The 20,741-nt window shown below is 46.8% G+C and overlaps 1 protein-coding gene across 2 annotated transcripts in view; it reads left to right on the forward strand.

Moving 5' to 3' along the window:
* Positions 1-20,741, forward strand: part of rab3da (RAB3D, member RAS oncogene family, a) — a 63,515-nt gene that overhangs the window by 22,253 nt on the left and 20,521 nt on the right. For both annotated transcript variants that reach the window (XM_080216667.1, XM_080216666.1), the window contains exon 2: positions 18,673-18,900. In XM_080216667.1, coding sequence (XP_080072793.1) covers positions 18,673-18,900 — 228 coding nt within the window. The remainder of the gene's footprint in view (positions 1-18,672; positions 18,901-20,741) is intronic.

Raw genomic sequence — 20,741 nt, forward strand, 5'->3', positions numbered from 1 at the left:
TTCTGTGTGCTAGCTCTCATTATTTGCCTTTAAAACAATTCCTTTTGGGTTGGGCCAGCATTTCTTGCCCATCTCTAATTGCCCCTTGAGAAGGTGATGGGTGAGCCGCCGCCTTGAATCGCTGCAGTCCCCGTGCTGTGGGTTGACCCACAATACCCTCGGGGGGTGGGGACTTCCAGGATTTTGACCCAGCGACTGCAGAGGAACAGCCGATATATTTTGTAGTCAGGATGGTGAGTGGCTTCGAGGGGAACTTGCTGGTGTTCCCCCTGTATCTGCTGCCCTTGTCCTTCTAGACGGGAGCAGTCATTGATTTGGAAGGTGCTGCATCAGGAGCCTTGGTGAGTTGCTGTGGTGCATCTTGTAGACGGTACACACGGCTGCCACTGTGCATTGAGGGTGGAAGGATCTTTGCCACATTAAAGGCAGTCTGTATTATGCCATGAGTTCTTACACTGTCTTACAAATGGATGATGACTGAGCCGCTATGTGGTGGTGATCATTGGGTGCGGTTTCCTCACCGTTTCTGCTGCTCTGTTTTCCCTCTCCCCGGTGGAGATGGGGTCTAGGGAGAGCTCACTGAGGGAGGGACACAGCCGGGCAGAGCGCTCAGTGAGGGAAGGAAGGAGAATATGTAAAACCTTAACTCTCTGCCACACCTTTCACAACTTTCGAACATCAAGACGTACTTTTATCAAACACAGTCACTGTTGGAAGTTTATGGAAAGATGGCAGCCAATTTGTACAGAGCAAGATCCCACAAGTGCGACAATGACCAGATTTATTTTTGGCGAGGAGAGATGCTTTGCTCGAGGATTTGAGTATAGGGATAGGGATGTTTTGCTGCGATTGGATAGGGCATTGGTGAGGCCACATCTGGAGTATTGTGTGCAGTTTTGGTGTCCTTATCTGAGGAAGGATGTCCTTGCTATAGAGGGAGCGCAGTGAAGGTTTTCCAGGCTGATTCCTGAGAGAGATGGCACAGTGGTTAGCACTGCTGTCTCACAGCTCCAGGAACCTGCATTCAATTCCTGGGCTTGGGTCATGCCTGTGTGGAGTTGTGTGTTTTCCTCCGGGTGCTCCAGTTTCCTCCAACGGTCCAAAGATGTGAGGGTTAAGTGGACTGGCCATGCTAAATTACCCCTTAGTGTCCCGGCATGCATAGGTCAGAGGGATTAACGGGGTAAGTATGTGGTGTTACAGGGATAGGGCCTGGATAGGATTATTGTTGGTGCAGACTTGATGGGCTGAATGGCCTCCTTCTGAACTGATGGTTTCTATGGCAGGTCTGTCATATGAGGAGGTATTAAGTCGGTTCGGATTATATTCACCGGAGTTTAGAAAAGTGAGAGAGAATCTCATAGAAACTTATAAAATTCTAACAGGGTTAGACAGGGTAGATTCAGAAAGAATGTTCCCGATGGTGGGGGAGCCCAGAACTCGGGGTTATAGTTTGAGGATAAAGGGGTAAACCTTTTAGGACTGAGGTGAGGAGAAATTCCTTCACCCAGAGGGTGGTGAATGTGTGGAATTCACTCCCACAGAAAGTAGCTGAGGCCAAAATGTTGTGCAATTTCAAAAAGAAATTAGATATAGCTCTTGGGGATCAAGGGATATGGGGGGGCATGGGGGGATCAGGATATATAGCGCATTTCACAACCAACAGACTTCTCCAAGTGCTTTCCATCACCAACGTAGTTTTGAAGCTGTGATGTACGTGGTAGCTAATATACCCGCAGCAATCTCCGACAGGCTGTAACACGCTAGCAAGCACATAATCCATATTTTTGCAATACTGATTGAGGAATAAATATTAGCCAGGACACCTGGAAAAACTCCCCTGTTCTTCAAACTCGTGCCATGTGATCTCTTACCCCCACCCTGACAGACAGATGGGGCCTTGGTTTAATAATGCTTCTGGAAAATGATGCCTCTGAGCGTGCAGCACTCCCTGGGGCATAAGCCTTAATTTGTGTGCTCAGACCACAGAGTGGAACTTGAATCTGGAAGCTGGTGATTCAGGGCTGAGTGTGAGCCGCTAATCCAGCCTCAGCTCTCTTTCGAAACCGACTTCAAACCAAAATCCACTCTGTCCTCTCACGGTGTTTTAAATTAAAATCGCATGTTGCTGTTGCAGAGAATACCAGCAGAAATCTCCCTGGCCTTTCCGCCAACCGTTACCCCACCACATAGAATCGAGAAGCAGGAGTAGGCTCCGCCGTTCCTTTTGATCACGGCTAGTGGTGTGGTGGCACGGTGGTTAGCACTGCTGCCTCACAACGTCAGGGACCCGGGTTCGATTCCCGACTTGGGTCACTGTCTGTGTGGAGTCTGCACATTCTCTCCGTGTCTGTGTGGGTTTCCCCCAGGTTCTCCGGTTTCTTCCCACAGTCCAAACATGCGAGTTCAGTGAATTGGCCGTGCTAAATTCCCTCTCAGTGTACCCGAACAGGCACCGGAGCGTGGCAACTAGGGGAATTTCACAGTAACTTCATTGCAGTGTTAATGTAAGCCTACTTGTGACTGATAAAATAAACTTCACTTTTTAATTCAATATCTTGATCCCCCCCCCCCCCACCATATCCCTTGATCCCTTTAGCCCCAAGAGCTATATCTAATTCCTTGAAATCATATGTTTTGCACACTTTTAGATACTTTTTCTCCCTCTACCCTGCACTGTAGCACAGTGGTTGATAGGGACCTGGGTTCAGTTCCGGCCTGGGGTCACTGTGTGGAATTTGCATGTTCTCTCCATGTCTGTGTGGGTTTCCTCAGGGTGCTCCGGTTTCACCTCTCAGTCCAAAGATGTGCGGGTTAGGTGGATCAGCCATGATGAATTGTCCCTTAGTGTTGGGGGATGGAGGGTAAATAGGTGGGATTGTGGAGATAGAGCCTGGCTTGGATTGTGGATGGTGCAGGCTCGATAGGCCGAATGGCCTCCTTGTGCACTGTAGGAATTCTATGATTCATTTACATGTAGATAAATCCAACAGGTTGATCTGGAATCACGAGCTTTTGGAGTTCTGTTCCTCATCAGGTGAGCACTTACTTGATGAAGGAGCAGTGCTCCGAAAGCTCCTGATTCCAAGTAAACTTTTGGACTTTAACCTGGTGTTGTGAGACTTGTTACTGCAAATAAATAGAGTCATAGATGTTTACAGCAACAAAAAAGACTCTTTGGCCCAACTTGTCCATGCTGCCCTTTTTATTAAAACCCCAAAGCTAGTCCCAATTGCCCACATTTGGCCCATATCCCTCTATACCTATCTTACCCATGTAACTATCTAAATGCTTTTTAAAAGACAAAATTGTACCCAACTCTACTACTACCTCTGGCAGCTCGTTGCAGACACTTACTACCCTCTGTGTGAAAAAATTGCCCCTCTGGACACTTCTGTATCTCTCCCCTCTCACCTTAAACCTATACCCTCTAGTTTTAGACTCCCCTACCTCTGGGAAAAGTTATTGACTATCTAGCTGATCCGTGTCCCTCATAATTTTATAGACTTCTAAACAGTCTGTTAGTTGCATGCAATTAGAATCTATCCGTATGCTTGTGCCATGAGTAAATTGTACTGAAAAAAAACCTTGAGATGTTTTTCTCCACCAGTAAAACTTCGACCTGTTGTGTTTTAGAGGCAGGAGATTTAGTTTTGTTAACCACAGAGAGAAAACTGGAGTGATGTCAGAGGGCAGGGATTGGGCGAGATCCACTCCCTAGCCTGGGGGTGGTGAAGCTGACGGAAATAGGCCAACTCAGCACCAAGTTTGGAGTTAACCAAAGACCTCTCCAGGGCACTTGTGAATGCTTGAAGAATGGTGCAGTTATCAACTGAACCACCGGGGGGAGACACTTTGCAATCTCCTGGTTGGATGGGAATCCCAAGCATCTGTCTGCATTGGCTGGGTGCCATGCCAGTGAGTGGTTGGTACTGAGGTGGTATCTATGCTCTGTGATATTGCCTTATGGGTCAGGGTTGAGGACACTGCATTTGAGCCAATTACAGCCTGGGCTATTGTAGGGCATTTGACACACCAGGTTGGGGGTGGTGGGGGTTGGAGTACTGCTCAAATCAGATTGAAGGGGCAAATATCTGCAACACTTAACTGCAAAAGTAAAATACTGCAGATTCTGGAAATCTTCGACAAGGAAAGAAATTGGACTAACTCAGCAGGTCGGGCAGCATAGGATCACATCCGCAGTGCACAAGAGGCCATTCGGCCCATCAAACCTGCACTGATTCTCTGAAAGAGCATCCCACCCAACCCTGTCCCCATAACCCTGCGCATTTCCCATGACCAATCCACCTAACCTGCACATCTTTGGACACTAAGGGGCAATTCAGCATGTCCAATCCACCTAACCTGCACATCTTTGGATACTAAGGGACAATTTAGCATGTCCAATCCACCTAACCTGCACATCTTTGGATACTAAGGGACAATTTAGCATGTCCAATCCACCTAACCTGCACATCTTTGGATACTAAGGGGCAATTTAGCATGGCCAATCCACCTAACCTGCACATCTTTGGATACTAAGGGGCAATTTAGCATGGCCAATCCACCTAACCTGCACATCTTTGGACACTAAGGGACAATTTAGCATGTCCAATCCACCTAACCTGCACATCTTTGGATACTAAGGGACAATTTAGCACGGCCAATCCACCTAACCTGCACATCTTTGGATACTAAGGGACAATTTAGCACGTCCAATCCACCTAACCTGCACATCTTTGGATACTAAGGGACAATTTAGCACGTCCAATCCACCTAACCTGCACATCTTTGGATACTAAGGGGCAATTTAGCATGGCCAATCCACCTAACCCGCACATCTTTCAGACTGTGGGAGGAAACCAGAGCACCCGAAAGAAACCCATGCAGACACAAGGAGAACGTGCAAACTCCACACAGACAGTGACCCAAACCACGAATCAAACTCAGATCCTTGGGTTCTCTACCCTGAAGGGCTCTGAATATTTCTGTTTTGAATATATTGAAGACTACGGCCAATAAACATGAGCCGAACTATCAGATGGTGGGATAGGATTGGGAAAGTGGAATTGAGATAGAAAATTAATGGTGGATAGCCTTGAGGGACTGAATGGTTCCTATTTATTATGTTCTTACACTGGCCCAAGGAGATGATTTAGTGTAAGCCAAGACACAAGCTTCTTGCAATCTGGAAGTCTATGAGAATGAATTGTGAGAAAAGCTGATTTCAGAGAGGAACCAATGACAATGGGATTGTAGATGAAGGGAAAAAAGGATATTTAAGGAGAAGTGTTGTGTTGAGATGTGTGGGAAGATATCATGGCAACAGCTCTGTTCTGAGAGAAGGTGCAAAATCTGTATCAGCCATAGTGTCCTAGAGGTTTACAGCATGGAAACAGGCCCTTCGATCCAACCTGTCCAGGCTGCCCAGTTTTTACCATTAAGCTAGTCCCAATTGCCCGCATTTGGCCCATACCCCTCTATACAACTCATTTAACTGTTGAAATGCTTTTAAAAAGACAAAATTGTACCCGCCTCTACCACTGCCTCTGGCAGCTTGTTCCAGACACTCATCATTCATCTTCTGTGTGAAAAACTTGCCCCTCTGGACACTTTTGTATCTCCCCCCCTCTCACCTTGAACCTATGCCCTCTAGTTTTAAATTCCCCCTACCATTGGGAAAAGGTGTTGACTTATCTGTGCCTTAAAGCAGTCTGGTTTCTGAATATTCTGGGATTTCCATAGCAGAGTGGAGGTGTATACCTTTACTAACTTAAAATTCCCAATTTCGCCTTGGGTAATTTTACTGGATTTTAGAGTTAAAAATCGAGTGGGGAGTGTCACCAAGAAGGTGTATATTCTGACGTTTTTTTTTTGGGGGTGGATATTTTGTAAAACTGTTTTAATAGTGTAAGTTTAATCTTGTATGATTACATTTTCTTCTTGTTCATAAATCTTTTAAAATCCTGGAAGTATTATTGGAATTTATGCTCCTGGGTTCAGTGACTTCCTCCACGTTTTCCAAATACAAAAAAAAAGCTATGATCAGTAAGACAAGTTTCCCTCAACTTGGCAGATAATACCATAAGAGGAGAGGTGAATGTTACGTCCGGCCTGGTTGTCTTTCGCTCGAGATGTTGAGCGTGGGATTTTGGTGCAATGATTGCATCAGTTGGTTTAGTAGAAGCCAGAAGCACATAGTTTAAAGTTTATTTATTGCCACAAGTAGGCTTACATTAATGCTAATTAAGTTACTGTGAAAATCTCCTAGCCACCCCACTCTGGCACCTGTTCGGGTACACTAAGGGAGAATACAGCATGGCCAATGCATCTAACCAGCACATCTTTCAGACTTTGGGAGACAGCCGGGGCACCAGATATCAGACACGCAGCCTGACTTCAGATTCAAGGCACAGTGGTTAGCGCTGCTGCCTCACAACGCCAGGGACTTAGGTTCGATTCATGGCTTGGGTCACTGTCTGTGTGGAGTCTGCAAATTCTCCCTGTATCAGCGTGGGTTCCCTCTGGATGCTCCAGTTTCCTCCTACAGTCCAAAGATGCGGGTTAGGTTGATTGGCCTTGCTAAAATTGACCCTTCATTTCAGCGGGAGTAGCAGGGTAAAAATGTGAGGTTAGGGTCTGGGTGGGATTGTGGTTGGTGCAGGCTCGATGGGCCAAATGGCCTCATTCTGCACTGTGGGGATTCTGTGTTCTGCCTCGGAGAATCAGAAGCAATGATGTCATTTTGTAATTTGAATGTAACTTTTTAAAAGAGGAACGTTATTTTAAAACCCTTTGATGTTACCAAACATCATTACTTGTCCTGAATAACAGGGTGTCAGCCATGTTTGTTGTGAGCTGTCTGAGTCAGCTGTGTTTTTCCTGTGTTAAAATAATGAAACCTCAAATAAAGGCACTCACTCACTGACACTAACCCCTACCCCGAGCTCATTCGATTTATTACTGTCACTTTGTAGTTGGCATTGTTAGTGTTGGGATACAGTGAAAAGTATTGTTTCTTGCACGCTATACAGGCAAATCATAGAATCCCTACAGCGGGGAGTGAGGCCATTCAGTCCATCAAGTCTGCACCAAATCTCCAACAAGTATACGTTCCCCCCCCACCCCCCACCAAGGAACTTTCCCTATAACCCCACATATTTATGCCATTAATCCTCCTAACCTACACTTGGGCAATTTAGCATGGTCAATCCTCCTAACCCACACTTTTTTGGACACTAAGGGACAATTTAGCACAGCTAATCCACCTAACCTACACATCCTTGGACTGTGTGAGGAAACCAGAGCACCCGGAGGAAACCCATGCAGACACGGGGAGAATGTGCAAACTCCACGCAGACAGTTACCCGAGGCCAGAATTGAACCCAGGTCCCTGGTGCTGTGAAGCAGCAGTGTGAGCCACTGTGCTTAGACTGCATAGAGGAGAAGAAAAGGAGAGGGTACAGAATGTAGTGTTACAGTCACAGCTAGGGTGTAGAGAAAGCTCAACTTAATGTGAGGTAGGTCCATTCAAAAGTCTGACAGCAGCAGGGAAGAAGCTGTTCTTGAGTCGGTTGGTACGTGACCTCAGAGTTTTGTATCTTTTTTCCAACGGAAGAAGGTGGAAGAGAGGATGTCCAGGGTGCGTGTTGTATAACTGTCCGATTGGCCACTGTGTCGTCTGATCATATGTCCTTACAAAATCGTTAAGGTTCAGTGGCAGTTGATGTAGTTTTCTTGCTGTTGTATCACAGAATTCTGCACCAAAACGGGCTCAGTTTCACACACATTCATCTACTGAGAAGAATGGGACATAACAAAAATAGAAGCAGGAGTAGACCATTTGGCCCATCGAGCCTGTTCTGCCATGCAATGTAATCATGGCTAAACTTCTTGATTTGATTTATTATTGTCACAGGTATACAAAGAAAAGTATTGTTTCTTGCGCGCTATACAGACAAAGCATACTGTTCACAGAGAAGGAAAGGAGAGGAAACCCACACAGACATGGGGAGAATATGCAGGCTCCGCATAAACTGTGACCCAAGCTGGGAATCGAACCCGGGTCCCTGGCACTGTGAGGCAGCAGTGCTAACCACTGTGCCACTGCGCCGCCCCAATTTAATTGGCAAATGGAGCAGATTTATTCTGCTACTTGATCTCTGGTTCTACTTCTGCCTCTCTCCCTGTCTGCCTCCCACTGAGGCCCGACCTGGGCATTCTGAATGGGAACACAGCAAGCAATGAACCTGATTTATACACAACTCTTCTGAACCAGAACGTAAAGAGATTTGCTTTGCTGAAATTAATCTTCCTTTTAACAGGCCTCTACAGTGCGCAGGTACAGCAGGCAGTAAAGAAGGCAAATGGTATTTTGGCCTTCATAGTGAGAAGATTTGAGGATAGGAAAAGAGATGTTTTGCTGCCATTGTATTGGGCCTTGGTGAGGCCACACCTGGAGTATTGTGTGCAGTTTTGGTGTCCTTATTTGATGAAGGATGTCCTTGCTATAGAGGGAGTACAACAAAGGTTTACCAGTCTGATTCCTGGGATGGCAGGTCCATCATATGAGGAGAGACTAAGTTGGTTAGGATCATATTCACTGGAGCTTAGAACAGCAAGAGGGATCTCATAGAAACTTGTACAATTCTAACAGGGTTAGACAGGGTAGATTCAGAAAGAATGTTCCCGATGGAGGGGGAGTCCAGAACTAGGGGGTTATGGTTTGAGGATAAGGGATAAACCTTTTAGGACTGAGGTGAGGAGAAATTTCTTCATCCAGAGGGTGGTGAATGTGTGGAATTCAGTCCCACAGGAAGTAGTTGAGGCCAAAACATTATGTGATTTCAGTAAGGAATTAGATATAGCTCTAGGGGATCAGGATATTGGGCGGAATTCACCAGCTGCGGAGAACTGCCCTCATGCAACTAGGGATGGGCAATAAATGCTGGCCAACCAGCGAAGTCCATGTCCCAGGAATGAGTAAAAAGTACTGTAGTCAATACAAGCATGGTACTCACAATTAAAGACTTCAATAATCTTCTTGGAATGCCAAAACAACAAAGCTGTTTCCCCTGCACTGACACCCACCCAGTTGATGCCAAAATGTTGTCTGATTTCAAGAAGAAATTAGATATAGCTCTTGGGGCTAAAGGGATTGAGGGATATGGGGGGAAGAGGGGGAAGCAGGATATTGAATTCCATGATCAGCCATGATCAAAATGAATTTCATGATCAAAATGAATTCAAAGGGCTGAATGGCCTACTCCTTCTAGTTTTCATGTTACAAGGTTAAAGGCTCAATGTGTTGTGTCTCCCACCCCCTGGACTGCTTCACATGTCACCAGATTGGATAAGACTGGTGTTACATCCATCCTATAGGATATTATCTCTTTCCTGAGAATCTTGCTGTATCAATCATAGAAGTTTACAGCATAAATGGAGGCCATTTGGTCCATCTCACCAGTGCTGGCTCTTTGAAAGAACTATTGAATTGAAATCGTTCCATTCCCTCTGCTCTTTCACCAATCAGGGTTGGCAGAGTGGTTAGCACTGAGGCCTCACAGCACCAGAGACATGGGTTCAATTCTGGCCTCAGGTGACTGTCTGTGTGGAGTTTGCACATTCTCCCCATGTCTGCATGGGTTTCCTCTAGGTGCTCTGGTTTCCTCCCACATCAAAAGATGGGCAGGTCAGGTGGATTGGCCATGCTACATTGCCTCTTACTGTCCAAAGATGTGTAGGTTGGGTGTTTTGTTTTTAAAGTTTTATTTATTATTGTCACAAGTAGACTTAAATTAACACTGCAATGAAGTTACTGTGAAAATCCCCTAGTTGCCACATTCCAGCTCCTGTTTGGGGACACTGAGGGAGAATTTAGCACGGCCAGTGCACCTAACCAGCTTCTGGAGGAAACCCACGCAGACACGGGGAGAACATGCAGACTCCACACAGACAGTGACCGAAGTTGGGAATCGAACCCGGGTCCCTGGCGCTGTGAGGCCGCAGTGCTGACCAATGTGCCACCGTGCTGCCCCCTGCATTGACCCCATGGTAAATTGCCTTTTGTGTCCCAAGATGTGTAAGTTAGGTAGGTTAGTCATGACGAATGTGCGGAGACAGTGGAGGGGGAAGGCCTGTCAGAGAGTCGGTGTGAACACGATGGGCCGAGTGGCTTCTTTCTGCACTGTCCTCTGTTCAACTCTCGTCCAATTCCCTTTTGAAAGTTACGGAATCTGTTCCCGCTGCCCTTTCAGTCGGTGCACTCGGACCCAGCAATTCAATCCTGAATAATCCTGACATTTGGGCCTCTGTTAGCCTCTCGCTGTTGGTCTTTTCCCAGTTTGGAGAACACGGCTGATTCGACCCCTCCTCCGGGCCCCCAGTGCGATTTCACCACGAAACACTTCTCAGAAACAGGCCTGAGAGAGAGATCTCCAATTGGACCATGGCACCCCCACCAAACACTGACAGCTACCGTGGTGCTTGGCTGGGGCGGGGGATGGGGGTGGAGATGGGGGGTGGTGGGGGGGTTGCTGTTTTTAAATGTCTCCTCTTCCACCAGTGTAGCCAATCGATTGCTGGAATTTTCTAAAAGTGAGCGAGTGTTTCAAGTTGATTAGAATTATTGGGCAATGCTGAACTGATGGATGGGATACTGGCAGCAATTCTATCGCTGTGTGTGTGTGTCTCTCTGTTTATTAACTGATGGTTTTGCTTAATTTGCTGCCAGTGAGGTGTCAGTAATTCTCGCTGCCTGTTATTGGGGTGGTGTGAGGTGGGGAGGCGGGGGGAACGCTCCTCAACCCTCTCAAATCTTGCCACGGAAACATGTTCTAGTGATGCTGGGCTTGTCAACTGTGCGGAGCTGGCCTGCTGTACCCGGTAATCGAAACTTAATCTCCTGGACACTGCTTGGAGCAATGTACACACGAGCATAGCAAATAGGGGCAGGGGTCAGCCTTTCACTCCCTCAAGCCTGCTGTGCCTTATGATAAAGTCAGCACTCGCTATGCACACATGCTCACTACACGCACGCGCACACACAAACACACATGTATATATACACACACACACACACATACACATATATGCACACATATGCACACGCACGCACATGCTCGCCCCACACAGACAGTGACCCGAAGCTGGAATCGAACCCGGGTCCCTGGATTACTATCAAATAAACTGGTTGGACTTAAACCCGGTGTTGTGAGACTTCTTACTGTGTTTGCCCCAGTCCAACGCCGGCATCTCCACATCACGACTGTGAGGCAGCAGTGCTAACCACTGGGTCACCGTGCCGCCCTGATTTGAACATTTCTCTGTACCAATGTAGACATTGAAAAATGGAGGTGGGGGGTGGACGGGGAAGGCCTTTTGATTGACAGTCAAGCATAAATCCGTTTGAGTAATACATCATTTTGCTTTCCAATTGGTGCAGGAAGGGAGTGCACCACGAGGCTGGTGAATGGTTGGAGTGTGTGTGTAGAGGGCAAATTGTGACAAAATCTCCAGGCATATTTTTAATCAAAGTTGGTGACCCTAGTTTGGGTGTGGGTTGAGGGATGTGTATTTGCGCAGAGCACTGGCGAGACATCCCTCTCTCTTGCTCCAAGTACTGGAGTGCTCTGGGGTCTTCTACCCACGCCTGAGAGTGCAGACTGGTGTTTAAGGCTCTCCCTCTCCACAGGGTGACAGTACCCATGGGTAAGTCTGGTATCCAGCTCAGCAGTGACCCCTGGGGAGCAGGTAGTGTCTCCTCTAATCCACAGAATTCCTGGTTATAATGTGGGATATAGGTGTGGGGAAGGGGTGGGGGGGCAGGGGTGGGGAGAAGGAGAGTCTGTAAAATACCCTCCAGCAACCTGGAACAGGCAATGGAAAAAGTTGCTCAGTACCTCCTCCTGCTGACGCATTAGAGAGAGAGCGTACACTGATTAGCACTGCTGCCTCACAGCGCCAGGGACCCGGGTTCAGTTCTGGCCTCAGGTCGCTGTCTGTGTGGAGTTTGCACATTCTCCCCGTGACTGCGTGGGTTTCCCCCGGGTGCTCCAGTTTCCTCCCACAGATGTGCGGGTTAGGCGGATTGGCCGTTCTAAATCGATGATGGTGGTAAGAGATTAGCAGGGTAAATATGTGGGCCTACGAAAATAGGGCCTGGATGGGATTGTGGTTGATGCAGGACTCAATGGGCTGAATGGCCTCCTTCTGCACTGTAGGGATTCTGTGATATGTGGGCAAACTGTCTAGGCTTCAGATAGCGGTTTACGTGAGGCATGCTGTCTGTGTGAAGTCACGCAGGATTTGATTTATGATTGTCACATGTATTGGGATACAGTGAGAAGTATTGTTTCTTGCGCACTATACAGACAAAGCATACCATTCATAGAGTACAGAGGGAGAAGGAACGGAGAGAGTGCAGAATGTAGTGTTCCAGTCATAACCACAGTGCAGAGAAACAGTGGAGAGCAGCGAGTGTCTCCTTCAGTCCACAGAATTCGTGATTATAATGTGGGATGTAGGTGTGGGGGTATGGGGTGGGGTGAAGGTGGGTGGGGAGGAGAGCCTGTAACATACCCTCCAATCAAAAGTCTGATGGCAGCAGGGAAGAAGCTGTTCTTGAGTTGTTTGGTATGTAATCTCAGGGTTTTGTCTCTTTTTCCCGATGGAAGAAGGTGGAAGAGAGAATGTCCGGGGTACATGGGGTCCTTAGTTATATTGGCTGCTTTGCTGAGGCAGCAGTAAGTGTAGACAGAGTCAATGGGTGGGAGGCTGGTTTTCATCATGGACTGGGCCACATTTACATCCCTTTATAGTTTCTTGTGGTTTTGGGCAGAGCAGGAGCCCATACCAAGCTGTGATACAACCAGAAAGGATGCTTTCAATGGTGCATCTGTAAAAATTGGTGAGAGTTGTAGCGGACATTTTGAATTTCTTTAACTTCCTGAGAAAGAATTGTTGGCGCCATTAGTAATTTTTTTATTCATTCGTGGGACATGGGTGTCGCTGGCTGGGTCAGCATTTATTGCCCATCCCTAGTTGCCCAAGAGCAGTTGAGAGTCAACCACATTGCTGTGTCGCATGTAGGCCAGACTGGGTAAGGACAGCAGATTTCCTTCCCTAAAGGGCGTTAGTGAACCAGATGGGTTTTTACAATAATTTGCAATGATTTCAGTAGATCCTTAATTTTTAGATTGAATTCAAATTCCGTCATCTGGTGGGATTCGAACCTGGGTCCCCAGAACATTAGCTGAGTTTCTGCATTAATTGTCCATCGATAATGACACTGGGCCATCGCCTCCATCAGGCAGGGTGTGTGTGGAAGCCAGTGAAATGAGGTGGTGAGGTATTGGGTAATTTGACATGACCTCCGAATTGGAGAGAGATTTGTTTCTGGAGTTTAGCTTTGTTTGGACATGTTCCCCCAGGATCGGTATAGGTGGGGATGTCAGTCATCTGATTGGATGGCATGTCACATTGTAGTGTGTTCTTCACCCTGTGTCTATTTTTGTAGAGTCAAGTGACTAGGCCATTATCTGGGCCATTCAAAGTAAAAGTAAACAAGTTGTATTGTGTGGAACACACACCTCGTTTACACAGCAAACATGCCAAATTCACTTTGACTGCCCCCTTCAAGTGGCTTATTCACCTTTCTGAGCCTGGCAGCTGCACTTTTAGAATCATAGAATCCCTACATTGCAGAAGGAGGCCATTCAGCCCATCCAGTCTGCAATCCCACCCAGATCCTATCCCCATAACCCTGAGCATTTACCCTAGCTAGTCTTCCTGACACTAATGGGCAACTTAGCATGGCTAAGCCACCTAAATCAAATACCTTTGCAGTGTTGGAGTAAACCAGAGCACCCAGAGGGGAGACAGACACACACACACAGTCACACACACACAGTCACCCAAGGCCGGAATTGAACCTGGGTCCTTGGCGCTGTGAGGTAGCAGTGCTAACCACTGAGCCACCGTAGTGTTTGGAAGAGGTTATCTTATGTAGTCAAGTATATCCCCTAGCTAGATTCTCGTGAATAGACCTCATTCCTGTCGGTGAGCGCTTGCTGCGTACAAATTTGGCTGCTATGATCCTTGCATCGTAGTAACTTCAAAGGGGGCACCCTGGGTCGTCTTTTGGTTAGGAAAGACTATAAGGACGTAAGTGAGTATTTTCCCTAGTGGGATACCCAGTTTGCTCCGCAGAAATCTGGCTGGAATTTCCACCGCAGCGAATCTGGGGAGGAAGCCATTGTTTCACTTTGCTGTAAGCACTCTGAATTGTCTCTTCTGGATGGTTTCCATTTCCTGTAACTCAGGAGAGGAGACTGAAGGAGTAATTCCGAGCATTGGCCTTCGTGGAGAAGCTTCCAGAATGTTCGTATCTTGGTCCTTGATTATTACTTTTACTTTTATTAAAAATAAAACCTTTTGAGCCCTGAGCAAGCAGTGCAGGGTTTATTGCAGGATCTGCAAGGGTATTGGAGGAATTGATGGTATGAAAGAGTTGGTCCCTATATTTTCACTTTGTCTCTCTCTCTCTGCTGATGCAGTGAAGAATACATGACTGGTTTTATCAGGAAATGTTTTGCTTGAATCAGGATGTTGATGGAGTGCAGAGGGAAGACACAAGCCAACTGGCAAAGCTCCTTATATTGCAGTCCACCCAATCAATCTTCCAGTAATCTGTTCTGGCAAAAGCCAACATGTTGTTTTGAAGCTGATCTCTGAGGCAAAGGGGGTTGGCAGATGTGTGGCTGTCACTGCGGGAGGAAACCGGAGCACCCGGAGGAAACCCACGCAGACACGGGGAGAATGTGCAAACTCCACACAGACAGTGACCCAAGCCGGGAATCGAACCCAGGTCCCTGTCGTGAGGCCGATGGTAGCCACGATGTGGAGATGCTGGTGTTGGACTGGGCACAGTAAGAAGCCTCACAATACCAGGTTAAAGTCCCACAGGTTTATTTGGAATCATGAGCTTTCAGAGCACTTTTTCTTGATAGCCAAGTTCCGCGCACCCTCACACGGGGTCTTGGGTTCATGTCATACTATTTGTAACCCTTCACCATACTGCCTGAGTTTGCAAAATTCTCCTATCTGTCCTGGCTTGAGACAATTGAAACCTCTTTAATTGTGATTATCCCTGTCTCCATGCACACTGTTAATACCTGTAAAGACTCACATTCCAATCATTCTTCACAATCTAATCTGTAATTATCTTGCAATTGTGTCTCTGTCTATATATGCCGTTTTTGTGAAACCTACCTCTCCACTCACCTGATGAAGCGCTCCGAAAACTCATGATTCCAAATAAACCGGTTGGACTTTAACCTGGTGTTGTGAGACTTCTTACTGTGATGCAACATAACAAACCACTCTGCCTCCCCATCCTCCACACAGCACAATCTCTCATCTAGGATGCAGGCTAGGGGCTCTTCTTTCCAGGAAAGAAAGCAATTTATTAAAACAATGAAATAGTTTGTTAGGATGAGTGTTGTGATGATAGCGTTTTAAGAAATGTATCTTATGCTGCTTGTCAAGGGTATGTTTAAAATTCAGCTCTGTTTTACATGGTGTCAATTTGTCTAGGCAACAAGCAACTCGGATGATGAGAAGGCAGGATAATGACTGATTTTAGCTAATGGGGTATTTATTTAAATAAGTAATACATTTGTATTTACTTAGATTTCTCTTGAAGTTCCAGTGGAGGATTTTCATTAACAAGAGGCAGAGTCATGTGCTAATGGGAGGAGCTAAACTTGCTGGGAAGATGCATACTTTCTCTTTTATTTTGAAACACTCAGTGTTCTGCCTTGTCTTGAAATATGTTTTTTTTCTCTTTCTGGAGGCTGCTGTTTGGGGCTGTCACCGTATTTTTTTCTCTCTGTTATGGTACTTAGAAATTTTTTGGGAAAGCTCCTCCGTCCTCCCCCCCCCCCCCCCCCCCCCCCAATATCTGGAGGGCAAAACTGTGTTCAAGATCATAGAATCCCTACAATGCACTGACCACAATCCCACCCAGGTCCTATTCCTGTAACTCTGGGAAAAAGACTCCGATTATCCATTCTATCCATGACTCTCATCATTTTATGAACTTCTGTCGGGTCACCCCTCAGTTCAATTGAAAACAAACTAATATCTCCTTGTAGCTAATGCCCTCCAAGCCAGGTAACATCCTGGTAAACCTTTTCCGTACCCTCTCCAAAGCCTCTACATCCTTCTGGTAGTGTGGCAACCAGAACTGTATGCAATACTCCAAATGTGGCTGAACTAAAGTTCTATAGAGCTGCAACATGACTTGCCAATCTTTATACTCTATGCCCCCGATCGATGAAGGCAAACATGTCAAATGCTATCTTGACCAACTTGTGTTGTCACTTTCAGGGAACTGTTGACCTGTACGCCCAGATCCCTCTGTATTGTTAAGTTGGTGTATGCGTTGTAAATTCTCTGTAATCATCAGAAGGTTGTGCATCGCAAAGACCAAGCCATTCCCAACATGTCCCTGACCTAATATTTGATCATACTTAGGATTAGGTAATACCTATGAATTTCTTTGCGCTGTGCCTCGGAGTGTCAGCACTGGGTGTACTGTGTGACTGAAGCAACGGGGAGGTGTTCAGTTCCTCTGTCACAGTCTGAACACTGAGAAGTTAATGCAGCAAAATTATCGAGACTGGAAGCCAGCCGGGGGATTTCTGGTGTTCGCTCGTGTGTCTATGGCTTCAGTAACTCCACAACATCAACCAGAATGATTTGCCTGGTCTGTGACTGAGGTAAATCCAGAAAGCAGATGGCATGAACCACACAGGGTGGCACAGTGGTTAGCACTGCTGCCTCAGGGACTAGGGTTCGATTCCTGGCTTGGGTCACTGTCTGCACATTCTCCCTGTGTCTGCGTGGGTTTCCTCTGGATGCTCTGGTTCCCCTCCACGGTCCAAAGATGTGTGGGTTTGGTTGATTGGCCAAGCTAAATTGCCCCTTAGTGTTGGAGGGTTAGCTAGGTTAAATGCATGGGGTTATGGGGATGGGTGGGACTGTGGTCGGTGCAGACTCAATGGGCCAAATGGTGGCTTCCTGCACTGTATGATTGTATGAATCTGATCTTGGTTGCAATAGGGGCACCATGTTTGCCCTTGGTGCTCCTGAAAAAAAAACTTGCATTTCTATAGCACCTTTCAAGACATCCCAAATCCCTTGACAGCCAGTGAAATGCTTTTGAAGTGTAGTTGGTTACAGCTCAGTGGTTCTGAAGAAACCTTTGTTGGCCTGTGTAGGTTAACTATAAGTCTTGGGTACAAGCTATTGGCCATCTCCGTGCTGGCTGGTACACACATCTCTGTCCAACACTAGACTGTGCTCTCTTGCATCACAGTGTGGGTGATACTGTACTCAGATTTACATTAATCATCTGTGTGAAGATTACAGTCATGTAGGGAGCATGGCGGATAATCCTGGTGCACAGAAAGCTCCCACGAAAGGCATTGTGGAAATGAACAGGATATCTGTTTCAGTGCTGTCGGTGGAGGAAAAATGTTGATAATGACCCCAGCGAGAACTCCTTCACTTTTCTATTTGGTGTCCTTATCTGAGGAAGGATGTCCTTGATATAGAGGGAGTACAGCGAAGGTTTACCAGGCTGATTCCTGGGATGGCAGGTCCGTCACGTGAGGAGAGACTAAGTCGGTTAGGATTATATTCACTGGAGTTTAGAAGAGGAGATCTCATAGAGACTTTTAAAATTCTAACAGGGTTAGACAGGGTAGATTCTCTTCTGAAAGAATGTTCCCAATGGTGGGGGAGTCCAGAACCAGGGGTCGTAGTTTGAGGAGCACCCAGAGGAAACCCACGCAGACACAAGGAGAATGTGCACACAGACAGTGACCCAAGCTGGGAATCAAACCCAGGTCCCTGGCACTGTGAGGCAGCAGTGCTAACCACTGTGCCACCATGCCGCCCTCCTCCTGCTTCTACTTTCTTTCTGAGGCTCCATTGGATAAATCGTGCCAGTTGTCAATATTTTCCCATCCCACAAACAAATAGAAGAAAATGCTATTAGTTATGATTTAGGTGAAAAGCACCTAAATCGTAATGTTACGATTTCAGTGTGAAACCTTCTTCAGATTTAAGAGCGTAGAATATATATTATTTTTTTAAAAATTTATTTATTAGTACAAGGAGGCTTACATTCACACTGCAATGAAGCTACTGTGAAAATCCCCTAGTCGCCACACTCTGGTGCCTGTTCGGGTACACTAAGAGTGAATTTAACACGGCCAATGCATCCTAACCAAGCCAGCAATGTCCATGTCCCACAAATGAATAAAAAAAGAGTTTGAAATCTAAAAGATTAAAGCCCCACTCCTTGAGGTTTGAACACAAAACCCAGGCGACGCACCCAGTGCAGGACAGAGGGAGTGCTGCACTGTTGGGGGGAGGACATCTGTGGGAGGAAACTGGAGCCCCTATAGGAAACCCATGCAGTCACGGGGAGAATGTGCACACAGTCACCCAAGCCGGGAATCGAACCTGGGTCCCTGGCACTGTGAGGCAGCAGTGCTAACCATTGTGCTGCCCGAATAAGCCCCATTTGAAGGGAAAGGTGACCAGGCTCATCACTGACACTAATAATAAAAAAACACTCTCTGCTATCTCCATCCCTGACAGATGGCTTCAGCGAATGAGTCCAAACAAGTGCAGAAAGATGCTGCGGACCAGAACTTTGACTACATGTTCAAATTGCTGATTATTGGGAACAGCAGTGTTGGCAAGACCTCCTTTCTGTTCCGGTACGCGGACGACTCCTTCACCTCTGCCTTTGTCAGCACAGTGGGTATTGACTTCAAAGTGAAAACCGTCTACAGGAATGAGAAACGGGTGAAGCTGCAGATATGGGTATGTATTCCCTTCAGAATTTAATCCTTGGTGTCCTGTCCTCCTTTTGCCTTTCAGATTTCTATCAGACATTTGCATTTTTGTGAACTCCTGTGGGAAGCTTTATATTCACCCCTGAGGTTGGTGGAACTTGTCTTATCTGAAAGATGTTGCCCCTTCCAACAGTGCAGCACCCCCTCTGTACTGCACAGGGTGTGTCAGCCTGGCTTTGTGCTCAAGCCTCAAGAAGTGGGGCTTTAACCCTTGATTTTTCTAAACTTTTTGTTTTATTCATTCCTGGGACATGGGGTTCGCTGGCTGGGTCAGCATTTATTGCCCATCCCTAGTTGCCCTTGGAGGGCAGTTGAGAGTCAACCACATTGCTGTGGCTCTGGAGTCACATGTAGGCCAGACCAGGTAAGGACAGCAGATTTCCTTCCCTTCAGGGACATTAGTGAACCAGATGGGTTTTTCCAAGAATGGTTTCATGGTCACCAGTAAATTCCAGATATTTTTTATATTGAATTCAAATGTCACTACTTGCTGTGGCAGGTTTTGAACCCAGGTCCCCAAAGCATGTTCTGGATTAATAGTCCTGCAATAATACCGGAGTCGAGGAGAAAATAGCGAGGCGTCTTGAGGAGAATTGTTTGGTAGAGCAGACGCAGCACGGTTTCGTTAAGGGGAAGTTGTGTCTGACGAATTTATTGGAGTTCTATGAGGATGTGTCTAGGGCGGTGGATGGAGGAGAGCCGGTGGATGTGGTGTTTCTTGATTTTCAGAAGGCGTTTGACAAGGTGCCTCATGAGGTTGTTACAGAAGGTCAGGGGACATGGAGTTGGGGGTAGGGTGTTAGCGTGGATAGAGGATTGGTTGTCAAATAGGAGGCAGAGAGTGGGGGTCAATGGGTGCTATTCGGATTGGCGGTTGGTGACTGGTGGAGTGCCCCGGGGTTGGTGCTGGGGCCTCAGCTATTTACCATTTATATAGATGATCTGGAGGAGGGAACCGAGTGTATGGTGTCGAAATTTGCTGATGACACTAAGATTGGTGGAACGGCAAATTGTGCGGAGGGTGTGGAAAGTCTGCAGAGGGATCTAGATAGGCTGGGCGAATGGGCTAGGAACTGGCAAATGGAATTTAATGTTGGCAAGTGTGAAGTTGTCCACTTTGGTAGGAATAATGGTAGGAAGGACTATTACTTACGGGGCGAAAAACTGCAGCAGGTGACGGTGCAGAGGGACCTCGGGGTCCTTGTGCATGAGTCGCAAAAACCCAGCCTGCAGGTGCAGCAGGTGGTCAGGAAGGCAAATGGGATGCTGGCCTTCATAGCGAGGGGAATTGAATATAGAAGTAGGGAGGTCTTGCTGCAACTGTACAGGGCACTGGTGAGGCCGCAGCTGGAGTACTGTGTGCAGTTTTGGTCGCCGCACTTACGCAAGGATATTTTGGCCTTGGAGGGAGTGCAGAGGAGGTTTACTAGGCTGATACCGGAGTTGAGGGGGTTGAACTATGAGGAGAGGCTGAATAAACTAGGCTTGTACTCGTTCGAGTTTAGAAGAATGAGGGGAGATCTCATTGAGACATATAAGATGTTGAATGGGATGGATAGGATAGAGGTGGAGAGGCTTTTCCCGCTCAGAAAGGACAGTAGGACTAGAGGGCACAGCCTCAAGATAAAGGGGTGGCGATTTAGAACGGAGTTGAGGAGGAACTTCTTCATTCAAAGGGTGGTGAATCTCTGGAATTCTCTGCCCGTTGAGGTGGTGGAGGCTGCCTCGCTAAATATATTTAAGACGCGGGTTGATGGGTTTTTGATAGGCAAGGGAATTAAGGGTTATGGGGAGAGGGCGGGAAAGTGG

The sequence above is a fragment of the Carcharhinus amblyrhynchos genome, chromosome 33 (genome assembly GCF_965287045.1).
Source record: "Carcharhinus amblyrhynchos chromosome 33, sCarAmb.v2.hapA, whole genome shotgun sequence".
Taxonomy (NCBI): domain Eukaryota; kingdom Metazoa; phylum Chordata; class Chondrichthyes; order Carcharhiniformes; family Carcharhinidae; genus Carcharhinus; species Carcharhinus amblyrhynchos.